Below are 14,200 nucleotides of genomic sequence, written 5' to 3'. Positions count from 1 at the left end.
TGAGTCACCGTGCCCACGCCTATTTATTATTTTTGAGACACAGTCTCACTCCATTGTCTAGGCTGGAGTACAGTGGCACAATCTCGGCTCACTGCAACCTCCGCCTCCCAGGTTCAAGCGAATCTCCTGCCTCAACCTCCTGAGTAGCTCGGACCACAGGGGCACACCACCACGCCTGACTGATTTTTGTATTTTTAGTAGAGGTGGGGTTTCACCATGTTCGCCAAGTTGGTCTTGAACTCCTGACCTTGTGATCTGCCTGTGTTGGCCACTCAATATATATGTAATATTTACAAAGGAATTACATCTCTTCTATTCAGGGGTTAGCCAGGGATATGTGACTTACTGAGAATACATATTTCATTACTCAAAATTATTTTTCTTCTATATCTAAAATCCACAATTAGTTATAAATTGTTTGAAGCACTAAAAGAACAATATGGAAAATTATGAAACTAGAAAATTCAATGTCTGTTGAGTAGAAGATGACAAGGAAAAATATTTCCTAAGAGATAAAAACTAAATTGAAAAGAATCACAGAAAGATTAGTAGAGAAAATTATTTTAGATTAACAGGAGATAACTGCCTTAATTAGTATATTTTCTTCCTTCTGCAATATGTAACTCTTAACACTTTAATAAAAGTAGAGAATAATGGCAATAAAATTAGTCCTCATAGCTCTGAAATTGTATATGCTATGTAATTTTCATAATGTAATGCATTTTAAAGATTTTTATCATAAAGAAACAAGTCTCCCAAATCCTTAACAAACTTTGGGTTGAAAGAAACTGATAGAAATGTTGACATATTTTAAAAATCACAGCAAAGTATGAAATAAAGAACATGCATATACAATATTTCTTAGAGCCAGCCTTCAATTTTTTTTAATCAGGAGTATAGTATTATATAAAACATGAGGCACTTTCTGAAGTTCCAGGAAATTCAAAGGAGATGAAAGAGAAAATTAGGAAGACTTTAAATTTGATATTGATAATTCAAGAGCTATTCTTTGGGGCCAAATTGAAGTCAATGTACTTTTTGATGAGAGCAAAAAATCAAATAGGAGAGAAAAAATATCAGAATACTGTTCCCAGTGATGGAGTAAGGTAGAAGGAATGGGCACTCAGAGAGACTTTACACCCTCTTCAGAGAGAAAGGCCAGATCTCAGTCAGAAATAGCTAGAGCAATCGCTGACAATACGGTAGCTGGGATTTCACACCAATAATCACAATCACTTTTTTAAGCAGAACTATGAGATAAGAAACACAGGGACACAGGTGAAAATCAGGCCTACAGAGAAAATATGATTGTGATTAGAAAAAAGCTTAGCGTCTAAGTACACCTGGAGAACCTGAAGAAACTTAAACATGTTCACAATTCCATGCACTTTCTGTAACTGCTGGAGAAACCTGAGGTGTTCCGCTAGTTGTTCTTGTTCTGCCTTCCTCACTTGTGCATCAGTCTCCCTCACACACAAATTACAAAACTTGCAGAGAAGCAGAGAAACACTCTCCTCAGAGGTTGAGGGCATGCAATGCTGAATCTGTTTAAGAGAAGACAGCTGGATGTGGTGGCTCATGTCTATAATCCCAGCACTTTGGGAGGCCGAGGTGGGTGGATCACCTGAGGTCAGGATTTTGAGACCAACCTGACCAACATAGTGAAACCCCATCTCTACTGAAAATACAAAAGTAGTTGGGCATGGCAGCACATGTCTGTAATCCCTGCTACTTGGGAGGCTGAGGCAGGAGAACTGCTTAAACCCAGGAGGCAGGGATTGCAGTGAGCCGAGATCATGCCATTGCACCCCAGCCTGGGCAGCAAGAGTGAAACTGCATCTCAAATAATAATAATAATAATAATAAAAGAGCTGAAGAGGTTCACATCCATCAATTTCAGTTTAATCAAAACATGACTGGGCTTTGATTTAAAATGACACTTCTAACACTAGTCATGATATATTTACAATCACTATTATAATAGTTTAATTAATAATGGTAATATAATTAACATTATAATAACATTAATAGTAATATAATTACAATCACCACAAACTCTAAAGTGATCATATCATTACTTTGTAATTACACCTAGATAGTCATAACATTTTACAATTAGGGCAGTTATAACTTTCAAATAATTCTTTCAAGAAAAGATGGAATGCCCCTCATTTATACATGGCATATCTGATATTAGAAGGCTAGTTTACAGTAGCCCCAGAAATTTTCCCATCCAATGAAGAAATAAAATCCAGTCCTCTGGGAACGAGATCATAAAATTAAGTTCTTCTCACCCTGCTCAAAAAAGATAATGATCTGGGTAGATACACAAATCGCAGTCTCTGTGAACCCACACTAAAATAAGCAGGACATAGGCTTTGGGGTGGTTTCAGAGTGGGGCATTATTCACAGGAAAACAGCGAGATTCACTAGGGAGGACATAATTCTTCTGACAGTGACAGGATCTCATTCACAGAACCAGGACTGATGGTGCATGCACAGTCAGCGTGCCAAGCAGCACAGGACCTGGATGCCGGTCCCTAATGGTGAACTGAGATCATTGCCGAGGACACTCGGTGATCACATAAGGGACACTCTGTTTGCTCTCTGGGAGATGCAGTTCATTTGCACTAATTGCAGGCTTGGGGGCCTGGAGAAGGCAGCTCTGTGTACACATACTGTATTCTCTTTGTTGGCGAAGGTAGCTCTCACGGGCACTGTTCCTCCTGGCATTGTGTGTGTGTGTGTGTGTGTGTGTGTGTGTGTGTATTAACAGACAGATTTAACTGCTTTAAAAATATATGTGCATTTTTAATTCTTTGCACTAGGCTTACTAATAGCTCATGAGGGGAAGCTGCAAGAGAATAGTGAATTACTTTCCGGAGAAGTTTAGTGGATAACTCATTAAATAAAAGAAATCCAAGAAAGCTCAACCTAATTACTCTGGTTTACAGGATTTTGCTTTCCTGAAGGAGAGTTCAATCTTTTAAAACATTCTATCAACTTATCTATTAAACATCTATCTATCTTTGGTATTGCCAAAGTGAGGGAGGCTGGCTAATTCTCATCCCTAAGAATATGTATTTTAAAATGCACTTCTGTATACTTTTTTTAAGTTATACTACCTTTTGAAGGAATATAAGATCAGGGATATCATATTTTTCAAACTTAAGAAACTCTGCATATTGAATACACTGAATAGTGTTAAACGAGCATGGAAGGAATGCAATCATGTTGATACAGTAAAACTGACATCATCTGGGGATTAGACAAGATTGACTGAAAAATAAAGATTTATGGCCAGGCATGGTGGCTCTCGCTTTGTAATCCCAGCACTTTGGGAGGCCAGCGGGGGTGGATCACAAGGTCAGGAGTTTGAGACCAGCCTGGCCAACACTGTCAAACCTCGTCTCTACTAAAAATACAACAATTAGCTGGGCATGGTGGCAGGTACCTGTAATCTCAGCTAATTAGGAGGCTAAGGCAGGAGAATCACTGGAACCCAGGAGGCGGAGAATGCAGTGAGCAGAGATCATGCCACTGTATTCCTGCCTGGTCAACAGAGCTACATTCTGTCTCAAAAATAAAATAAAATTAAAATAAAAATAAAAGATTTACTAAGTACTTGAAATATTTAAAGATATAGGCTAATTGCTGAACAGGTAAACAGAAAACTCAAAGAAATCCTTGTTCTAATAATGTTTACAATATATATGGGGATGCCAGACACGTACATCATGAAAAGTTACCAACAAGTACCAGGCTAACTAATATCTTCCAAATACATGAAAAGTGCAAGCTGTATTACTTTCATTCAGAGATGGTCAGTTTTTACTTTTTATTGTGAAAGTCAGCAAGTGATTCCCAGGAAATAGGAAATATTTTTATTGGATTTTGAAAAAAGAAAGAGAATTCAAATGTGGGAATGGCCTGATGACACAGGTGAAAATGTTTTGAGTGTCACATGTGGATGAGAGAAGGGAATTTATGCAGAGGATTAATGGGAGCCAATGCTAACAGAGATGTTCTAGTCAAATGTGGGAGGACCTCAGTGGCTGTCTGAGGAACTTGAACCAATGGAAACAAGCTGATTCAACTTTGGGGGATAGTTGCATGACCTGTTCTTGTTGTTTTTTGTTTACTGATACAGGATCTTACTCTGTTACCCAGGCTGGAGTGCAGAAGCACAATCACAGCTCCTTGCAGCCTCAACCTTCCTGGGCTCCAGTGATCCTCCCACCTAAACCTCCCACGTAGCTGGGACTACAGGTGTGTGCCACCATGTGTGGCTAATTTTTATATTTTTTGTAGAGACAGCATTCTGCCACATTGCTCAGGCTGGTATCGAACTCCTGACCTCAAGTTATCCACCCGCCTGTACCCCACAAAGTTCTGGGATTATAAGTGTGAGTCATCATACCCCGCTGTGACCTGGTTTTGGTTCAGGAATTTTTACCTATTGTGGAATGAAAGGTAATTTGATCAGGAAGGATCCTGGAGGCATACAGATCAGTTAGGGAACTACAGTCTACAAATGAGTTAATAAAGCAGTACTCTAGGATGGTGCAGTGATATTTCGAAGGAAAGGATGGAAACCAAGGGCCCTTTTGTGCCTAATAAAAAATACCAAGAATGGAGAAAAGAAACATTAAAGATAATTATGAGGTATCTGGGTGAAAAGTAGAATTAGAGAAATCAAGTAAAGGGCTTTGTGAATCGGTTTGCTTGTTTGTTCTGTGGGAGAAGAGTTTAAGTGAAACGTGTTGCATTTCAGTTGCTGAAATAATGCTTAGGTGAAGCTGTCCTGTGGTAGTTAGAAATATACCTTAAACACAGGAGAACAGTGAAGGGTGCAGATAAATCTATAGAATTTGAAGCAATGGGGCTGATGTCAACTCTAGCAAGATAAACAGAAAGATGCAAGTATCTAAATATAGGTGAAGTTAATGTCAGGGAAGGTTTCCAGAGGATATGAATTTTAAACATCAGTTCAAAAACAATCTGTAAGATGACATAAGGATACATCATACTTACATTAAATCTAACATCACTGCCTTGAGCCTAGTAAGGGACAAATACAATGGAATACAGTGTGGAATAAATCCTCTAAGCTGCAGGATTGTGATTTACTCTAGCTAGGTCGGAAGTCACTTTGTCCTTGGCATGGTTAACAGTTCTGGGAAGTGTGTTGGAGAGAGGGTGAGTTCAGGTGTTACTAGATCCAAATCTCAACCCTGCCAGTAAATAAACTTTAGTTAAGCACTTTAAGCAAAATTTCACTATCTCATTCATAAAATAAGTACAGAATTATTATGGGATAAGAGATAGTATATGTATGCATTATATGCCTGGTCCATTGTTTGTATCCATTAAAGTAGAGTGGCCATTATTGTTTATTTTTATTTTTTTTTCTTTTTAAGATGGAGTCTCACACTGTTGCTGGGGCTGGAGGGCGACAGCATGACCTCGGCTCACTGCAATCTCTGCCTCCTGGGTTCATGCGATTCTCCTGCCTCAGCCTCCCGAGTAGCTGTGATTACAGATTTGTGCCACCATTCCCAGCTAATTTTTGCATTTTTAGTAGAGATGGGGTTTCACTATGTTGATCAGAGGATCTTGAACTCCTGACCTCATTGATCAGAGGGTCTTGAACTCCTGACCTCGTGATCTACCTGCCTTGGCCCCCCAAAGTACTGGAATTACAGGCGTGAGCCAACATGCTCGGCCTTATTTTTATTTTTTCTAATTTTTTGTTACTGACAAGGATAAAACCACATTTCTAAGGATAGAATTGTACTGATTTCCATTGCCAAGGCAATGTATGGAAGAGAGAGAAACATTTCTGATCTGACACTGAAAAATCATTATATGGTTTTCCTAGGTGCCATGGGCTAACTCTGTGTGTCTGGTGTAATTTTGAGCAGAAGGAAAGAATGCTCAGTAAAATAACTATTTACATGTCATGGGAATTTTGATAACATTGATAATGTTAGCAGAAATTCCTGGAGAACTTATATATTTAAAGGTTATTAATAAGGTCTGAGAGAAAAAGAAAGCTGCAGTTTTAAGTATGATCTATAGTTCAAAGGAGAAAAGATGAAAAAATAAGTATAAGATATAAACTGAGGAATCATCTACAACCTTTATTTACATAGAGCAAAGAGTTTATTTTTGTTAAGTATATATGAAGCCAAATATTGGTAGATTTGATGCTTATATATGAACAGAATTTAAAAAACTATGAACTTTTTATATGCAAAGAAGGATGTAAGTTCACTGTACATGATTTCAATAAATAAAAGCAATAAGGAGTTTTGGGTAAGTAGAAATTTATAATGCTACTTTTAAAGATGTACAGGTAAAATAGTGGTCATATATTTATATATCACTAAGAAATATATTTATGCTTGTATTTGGTTATATAATACTCAGGATAGCATGGCAGCCAGGCATATGGGTTGTGGACCAAGGCTTCCTATATTTGAACTCCAGTTACCAGACCAAGTATCTCAGTTTCCTAATCTGTAAAGTAGTACCCAGTTAATGGGACAGTTAAGATAGTTAAACAAACTAATACCTATAATGAGGTTAGGCCACTCCTAACACATGGTAAACATTCAAAATAAGTGAATTATTTTATTACTTATTACTGTTATTATCAATATTACTTTGTAATGAAATGTTACCTAAATATGCTTTTATTTTCTAAATCTGCCTCAATGATCACAATATTTATGCTCTGAATTGAAGGACATTAATTATTACTATAGTTACTTGATATAGGGCAGTGTTTACTAAAATTTAAGTGACATGTTTCTCTCTCTCTCTCTTTTTTTTTGTTTGAGATGACGTCTCACTGTGCTGTCCAGGTTGAAGTGCAGTGGCGCCATTATGGCTCATTGCAACCTTGACCTCCCTAGGCTCAGGTGATCCTCCCACCTCAGCCTCCCAAGTAGCTGGGACTACAGGTGCATGCCACTACAACCAGCTTGTGTGTGTGTGTGTGTGTGTGTGTTGCAGAGAGAGGGTTTTTGCCATGTTGCCCAGGCTGGTCTCGAACTCCTAGGAAAGTGATCCACCTGCCTCGACCTCCCAAAGTACTGGGATTACAGGTGTGAGCCTCCATACCTAGCCAGGAACATGTTTCTCAAACCTCTTTGAAATCTCCTGTACCAGCTGAATGGGAAGAATGTGAAGAACCTGAAGGCAGGGCAAAAACACTGTGCTAGAAAAAAAACAATGTGAGGAGGTTCAACAGGTGAAGAGTTGGAAAATGCATATCAGAGGAGGTCAAAGAAATTCCTAAAGTCTCTACTTGATAAACATAAAAAAAAAAAAGACATTTCAAAGACTGCATTTGTCAAGAGACTTCTAATAACAGATGATGGACCATTTTTGGTTTGAGATTGTTCCTCTCATCTTTGAACAGTGGGTGAAGGGCTGCCCGATTTGTGTATCTCTCGTCTCCCCATAACACGAAAGAAAAGGACAGTACAAGGGCCACTTGTCCAGCAGGCTTATTTACAGAGCCACTGCTGGTAGCATCTGTTGACTGTCTTGAAAATCTAGTGTTGGCTGAACAGTTTGTTCTCTACTATCTTCATGCTGAGGGATCCCGACGCAGTCATAAGGTTGATCAATAAGGGTTCAGTTTTATCCAGTTTCTCGGGGGAACATGAAGACCTCCTAACCATAAAAGCACATCATCCTTATGCTAAAGGTATGAGTAGAAGGGAATGGTGCTTTCTAGATTCAGTAAGCCCCCCAATTAAATAAATTTCTAGCTTAAAAATCTGTGAATCAAGAATTCTTCATTTCACTTGCCCTACACAGGTTAGAAATGAAATAGGGATCAATGGCCCTGGTTTAGCAGGAACACATATTTTACATTTTTAACCACTAGATGTTAACCAGCAAGAAATTTTCCAACTGTTATCTGACCCCAGCCTCTGCTTCTTTTGTGGTTACTGCTTCAATCCAGCTGAGTTGTTCTGCTTCTCATATCAAAGATCAGCTAAGAAAACTATGTACTATCGATTTAATTCAAACATAATTATATAATTAAAAGCAAGTATTTTGACAGAGATACTTCAGAATTAAAAAAGAGGAAGGTATGTAATTGCTTGAAAATTGTCACATCATTTCATAGTTGACAATTACTTACATTACACTTACGTTACTTATAGTGATTTTTAGCATTTGTATCTAGACATAAATGATGCTAGAGTCAGAGAATAGAACTCACATATATTAACGGAGGAGGCTGTCCTCCTCTGAGTAATGAAGATGAAAGTATCTTAGGTTTTATACCTTGATTAGCATAGATTAGATTTTCGATCTCCTTATGTTCAGTGAAGAACACTTTTATAGGCATTTTGAATAAAGAAAAGGTAAGCTTATGAAATTTTTCCTCAATAAAAATAACAGCATAAAAATTCAAATACTATGGTAGTAGAGAAACAGTACAGCAAAACATAAAAATGGAGACATCAAAGTGGTAATAAAAAAATCTTAAGAATAATATGTATGAAAGATACACATGCTAACAGTTTTTAAAAAGCTTTAATAAGGTGCTTAGATTTTTTTCAATGCCCACTGATATGCTACTATTAAAAAATAAATAGTAAAATGTTGGAAACTTTCTCCAAGAGGCTACCAAAATGCCATAGTATTTGTTGTTGTTTTGGTAATATTTTATTATGAATAATTGTATTTTAAAAATCTATTTCTTATGCTTTATTAATAAGAAAAATGCAAATCCATACATCGCAGAAACACACTTTATATTTGTGTCTAATTCTTTACATATGTGGTATAATGATCATAAATCAAAGGGACAGCTATTATTTTCCTTGTTCAAGGGTAGTGGCTTCACATTGTTAATGTATAAAGATATATTCTTCATGTTTCCAGATTGAGTGGTAAGGAAGAAGAAACAAATACATGGGCATTCTGCAGTTGTAGCCATTTTGAGGATTGTATTCATTCAACTTGTTAACTAAATCACACAACATAACCTCTACTTACAGAATTGCAAGCATAGCAAGACTACTAAGAATAGATATTCTCTATTATTACCAAAGACCTCAAAACTTTATACAACCATATATATAACTTGTAATCTTCTAGAGGATTAAAGTATTCACTATATTGCTACAGATATTATATAAGTGAAATAAAAAATTAAAGTTGAAAGAATATGGCCACTTTCAACTTATTCTTTCAACTTCTTTAATTCCACATCCTTTCCATTTGATATCATAATCTTTTCTCTCTCAATTGTAATATATATTTACATGTGAACACACAGATATAATATATATCTTACTCTTTGTGTGTGTGTGTGTGTGTACACACACACACACACACACACATACATATATATATATATATATATATATATCTTAGATCTAAAACAGCAAATTTATGGACCCATAAAAAATTTAAATGACTAACCTGGTGTTACTGCTTCTCCATTTCCATTGACCACAGGCCTCTCTTCCTCTTCCTCCTCAGGAGGCTCTATACTGGCTTTCTCCATGTTGCTCACTGATTTATTCCTCTTCCGTTTTCCTTCAGCACTTGGAGTGGCTCCTGGAAGTATCTGGTCTGTTACATTTAATAATAATGGTGCTGGTTCTGCTGGCGGCTTTGGGGTACCGTAGTAATTGTCTGTAAACAATACCAAAACATTCTTGGAGTTAAATATTTTTTTCTATTGTGTACATTATTTGTGAAGAATGGAAATTATATTAACACATTTTTATCCTATTTTATATGTATATACATAGACACACATATATATGGTTTTCTATCTACAGCTATGTGTCTGTCTCTCTCTATATATATTTATTTGTTCCTTCTGTTGTACTGGGCTTTAATGCTTAGAGATATAGATCTATCTACATTCTCATCTTTGTTAAAAAACCAAAATATAGTCTTATGTGTTATTTCCAAGTGGTACGTAATTTTAAAATTACTCATTTTTTTATAGCGAGACTTGATTATAGCCTTTAAAAAATAATTTTGTTAAGAGTACAGGTAATTTTGTGTAGCAGGGGAATCTCACACTATTCTGGAAAAGCAAAGCACATTGGGCTATTCTGCAGCTTTCAAAGGATTATGGCTATTGTCCTTGATGTGCAGAGTATCCTGCCTAGAGCTGTATCCCATGCCAGTCTAGTGGTTCCCATGGCATCTGACAGTGGGCTTGCTGCTCTATTCACTCTTCAGATTACCACAGCTCTTTTGCCCACAGCTCCAATATCTGAGCTATGGAATCATCTGTTTCCCCCACCCATCTGCAGTACTTTTTTGAAAAGAGACTCATTCTTATTCATTCCCATATTAAAACCTAGCATGTAATAAATGTTTACTAAGTGATCATCTTTATTATTTCATTTTATTGAGACAGAGTCTCACTGTTGCCCAGGCTGGAGGGCAATGGTGCAGTCTTGGCTCACTGATACCTCCACCTCTTAGGTTTGACCAATTCTCATGCCTCAGCCTCCCAAGTAGCTGGGACTACAGGTGTGTGCCACCATGCCTGGCTAATTTTTGTATTTTTAGTTGAGATGGGGTTTTTCCATGTTGGCCAGGCTGGTCTTAAACTCCTGATCTCAAGTGATCCACCCACCTCAGCCCCTCAAAGTGCTGGAATTACAGTCATGAGCCACTGCACCTGGCTGTGAACATCTTTATACACACAAGGAAAAACACTTCATTTAAAATATCCTAAAATTTTGAACGGTAAAGAACATAGGTTTTTTTTTTTTTTTTTAATCAATCTTATAGCACAACTTTGAACGTATATCATCAATATTTTCAGTTAAGTTATGCCCTTATTTGCTCACTCTTTCATTAAAATCTGTATTAGTAGTAAGTATGCACCCAGGCACTCCAGTATATGTTTGAGAGAAAAAGATGAATATAATATAATCCTTGTCTTCCAAGACGCCCCACAGTCCAGTAAGGGAGACCAAATTTGATGTCAAACAGAAAAGCACTACAATAGGAAATAGGAGTAAGCACTGCAATGGAGGGGATATACAGGAGGAAGGAAGCAAACCTCGCCATCTGCAAGGTCACTCACACATATGGAAAAAAGCGTGCTGTTAAAGAAATGACCATTAACTGGAAGACATAGAATTGAGGCTTGGCTTTTCTATATAACCACAAGCAAGTTACTTAACCTCCGTAAGGCTCAATTTCTTCACCTACAAGTGGGGAAGATCAATAATTGTTAAAATCACCTGTGTTCTGGACTAAAAAAAAAAAAAAAACAAAAAAAAAACAACCTACTCAAGTTAAATGTGATAGGGATGCGCTAAATAAACATGAGAGGGTTAGTTGAGGGGTGTATTAGTCTGTTCTCAAACTGCTATAAAGAAGTGCCCAAGACCAGGTATTTTATAAAGGAAAGAAGTTTAACTGACTCACATTTTCACATGGCTGACAAGACCTCAGGAAACTCACAAGCATGAGAAAAGGGGAAGCAGACACCCTCTTCACAAGGCAGCAGGAGGGAGAATGAACGCAGGAGGAACTACCAAATACTTATAAAACCATCAGATCTCGCGAGAACTCACTCACTATCACCAGAACAGGATGGAGGCAACTGCCCCCATAATTTAATAACCTCCACCTGGTTTCTCCCTGGACACGTGGGGATTGTGGTGACTACAATTCAAGATGAGACTACAATTCAAGGTGAGGACATAGCCAAACCATATCAAGAGGAAAGGCTGAAAAACTATGAGAAAAAATGGCAGAAACAAAGGAGTCCACTCCAGACACTCACATTGCCTTTGATAGCCCTGGAATCTCCAGGTGGTTCTACTGCAAAGCACACAACCCACAGGGCAAACTGTCTCCATGAGAATGGGCTCCAAACTGTCCTCAGCTGCTCTGATTCTCCCATTCCCGGGGAAATCCCAGGCAGGATCATCTCATTAGCTGAGCCTCAGTCACATGAAAGCACTCAAGCTGACAGGGACGTGAAAAGATGTGCACTCTGCTTTGACTTTACTAGGGGGAGAGGGAGGTGGAGCCCTACCGTCCACCCATTTTATCTCAGGGGTCTCCCCAGGTAGAAGGGGCCTCCCCCAGTAGAAAGGGCCTTGGAATGCTGGCAGGTAGAAATGACAAATCTCCACTCCATTTGCCTTCTCACTGGGTTCTTGTGAAGATGAAGTAAGAATGTGTAAGAAAGGGCTTTATAAAAAAACTAAAAATTGCAGTGGTTTTAGTGGCAGTGTAAACCTCATGCTGGCATAAAGTGAGCAAATATTCTGAAGGCTGGCTGTGCCAATGTCCCTGCTCATTACTACAGGTATTCACAGTTGTAAGAGAGAAATACTAGAAAACAATTTAAGTTGCAAAGGGGTTCTTATCCATACACTGTAACTATGTAACTTTTTTTCTTTTACAGAAGTATGCAAAGTGGATAATATACACTTTGCTAAATGTTACTTTCTAATCTGATTTAGAGCATTTAAAATGAATCAGACCTCTATATGTACCAGACAAATTCCCAGCACACAAAAATAAATAGTTGCTCCCTGGAATCAATGAACTTTAATATTTCAGCATTCCTAAAGGCTAGCACAGCTTTCAGTATGTTGCTATGCTTTCTATGGAATCTCAACACATAGTTCTTATCTAATAAACATAATGTAAACATAATCTATGAGTCAACAAATAATACATGATTTTTAAAGTAGCCTTATAATGTCTTTAATACATAGTACTAAGAAAAATGAACCACACTTCAGTGGATTTTTTTTCCCCATTTGTCTTGTCAATTTTAAATTTCCCTGAAATAAAAAACTTTTACTAATTATAAATAAATGCATAGCACAGGCTAAAAACAAATACTAAATAACAGATCCTGCTAAATTTATATTACTAATTATATCTACTGGTATATGATGTGACTATAAATTATATGGCAATATTCTATTTCTATAAATATATTTTTGAAATTAATACATTAGATTAAATTTTATACGTAAAACTGAATCATTAGTTAAGAAATTAAGATTATCTTTATTGGCAATAATAGTAATATAAAGAAAGTACATAAATAATGCATACTGTTACTATACTTGACAATATAGTTTATGGAGAATATGCTGCCCTAAGCCAACATTTTTATGTTATTGCATAAGAACAAGGAAACCAGAAATACTTAGACAAATGGTTGAAGAACTAGCCAACCAGTCAGGTAGCTAATTCACTGAAAAGACTCCCTCATGTAAGTGCATACAAATAAATGTATCAAGGATAAAATGTGCCTTTTAGGTACATACCAGTATGTTGTCAGAAAAAAAAAATCAAAACTTAATACAATTTGGAAAAATTGTCCCCTTAAGGATGAAGCGCCTATGTGCATAGTGTTCAGATGCAGAAAATCTAAAATGAAAACAGACAAACAAAACCTCCACAAACCCACAACAATATGGTGTAATGTTTGACAGCATAAATCCTAGTGTGATAAACCTGACTTTGAATCCTGTGTCCTCTAATCTCACTATCTCTTTATATCCTTAAATCAATTCAGTTAAAGTGGCAATGTGGGGCTGTAAGATGACCACAGTCACAAAAGCAACTGTAACTATTACTACTATTATTACCACTACCACTGCTACAATGTACTATCCTGCACACTGTCATCGGCATTTTTCATAAGTACTCTTCTATCAAATGGGGATTAGAAAAACTCTTACCCCACAAGGCTGTTATATAGATTAATGATACTTAAAGGATATACGATGTGACTAGATCAGAGTAGATGCTCAAAATAGGGTGCTACTTTTGATATTTATTCATCAAAATACTGCATAAAGTCATTCTGCCTGTGCAGGTAATAGAGACTAAGAAATTACATCCTAATAGGATACATAAAGCAAGTGGCAAACTTATATCTCTTTAAGAATCTCATCTCTTTTGAAAATACGCTATTGCCTTTTAAGAGGAAAAAAAGGGTGATGCAATTGCAACCTGACCAGAACTCACAGTGGAGAACGTCATTCAAAGCCACAATCAATGAACACAAATGTATCAGTTTCAGAAGCAAAAGGCAAAATTGCTACCAAACCATACAGCAAGGACGTTTTCGGTCATTTTTCCCATCCACTCCTTTAAAAATAAGTGTGTGAGATTGAGTGAGCAAGCGAGTGTGTGTGTGTGTGTGTGTGTG

The 14,200-nt window shown here is 37.1% G+C and overlaps 1 protein-coding gene across 17 annotated transcripts in view; it reads right to left on the bottom strand.

Moving 5' to 3' along the window:
• The window catches only part of MAGI2 (membrane associated guanylate kinase, WW and PDZ domain containing 2), a 1,433,352-nt gene that overhangs the window by 493,510 nt on the left and 925,642 nt on the right, over nt 1-14,200 (bottom strand). For all 17 annotated transcript variants that reach the window (XM_037736560.1, XM_037736552.1, XM_037736554.1 and 14 more), the window contains one exon: nt 9,457-9,672. In XM_037736560.1, the coding sequence (XP_037592488.1) occupies nt 9,457-9,672 (216 nt within the window). The remainder of the gene's footprint in view (nt 1-9,456; nt 9,673-14,200) is intronic.

This window comes from Cebus imitator, unplaced genomic scaffold (genome assembly GCF_001604975.1).
Source record: "Cebus imitator isolate Cc_AM_T3 unplaced genomic scaffold, Cebus_imitator-1.0 Scaffold26, whole genome shotgun sequence".
NCBI lineage: Eukaryota > Metazoa > Chordata > Mammalia > Primates > Cebidae > Cebus > Cebus imitator.
The sequence above is the reverse complement of the archived record's forward strand: the minus strand, read 5'-3'. Positions and strand labels throughout refer to the sequence as shown.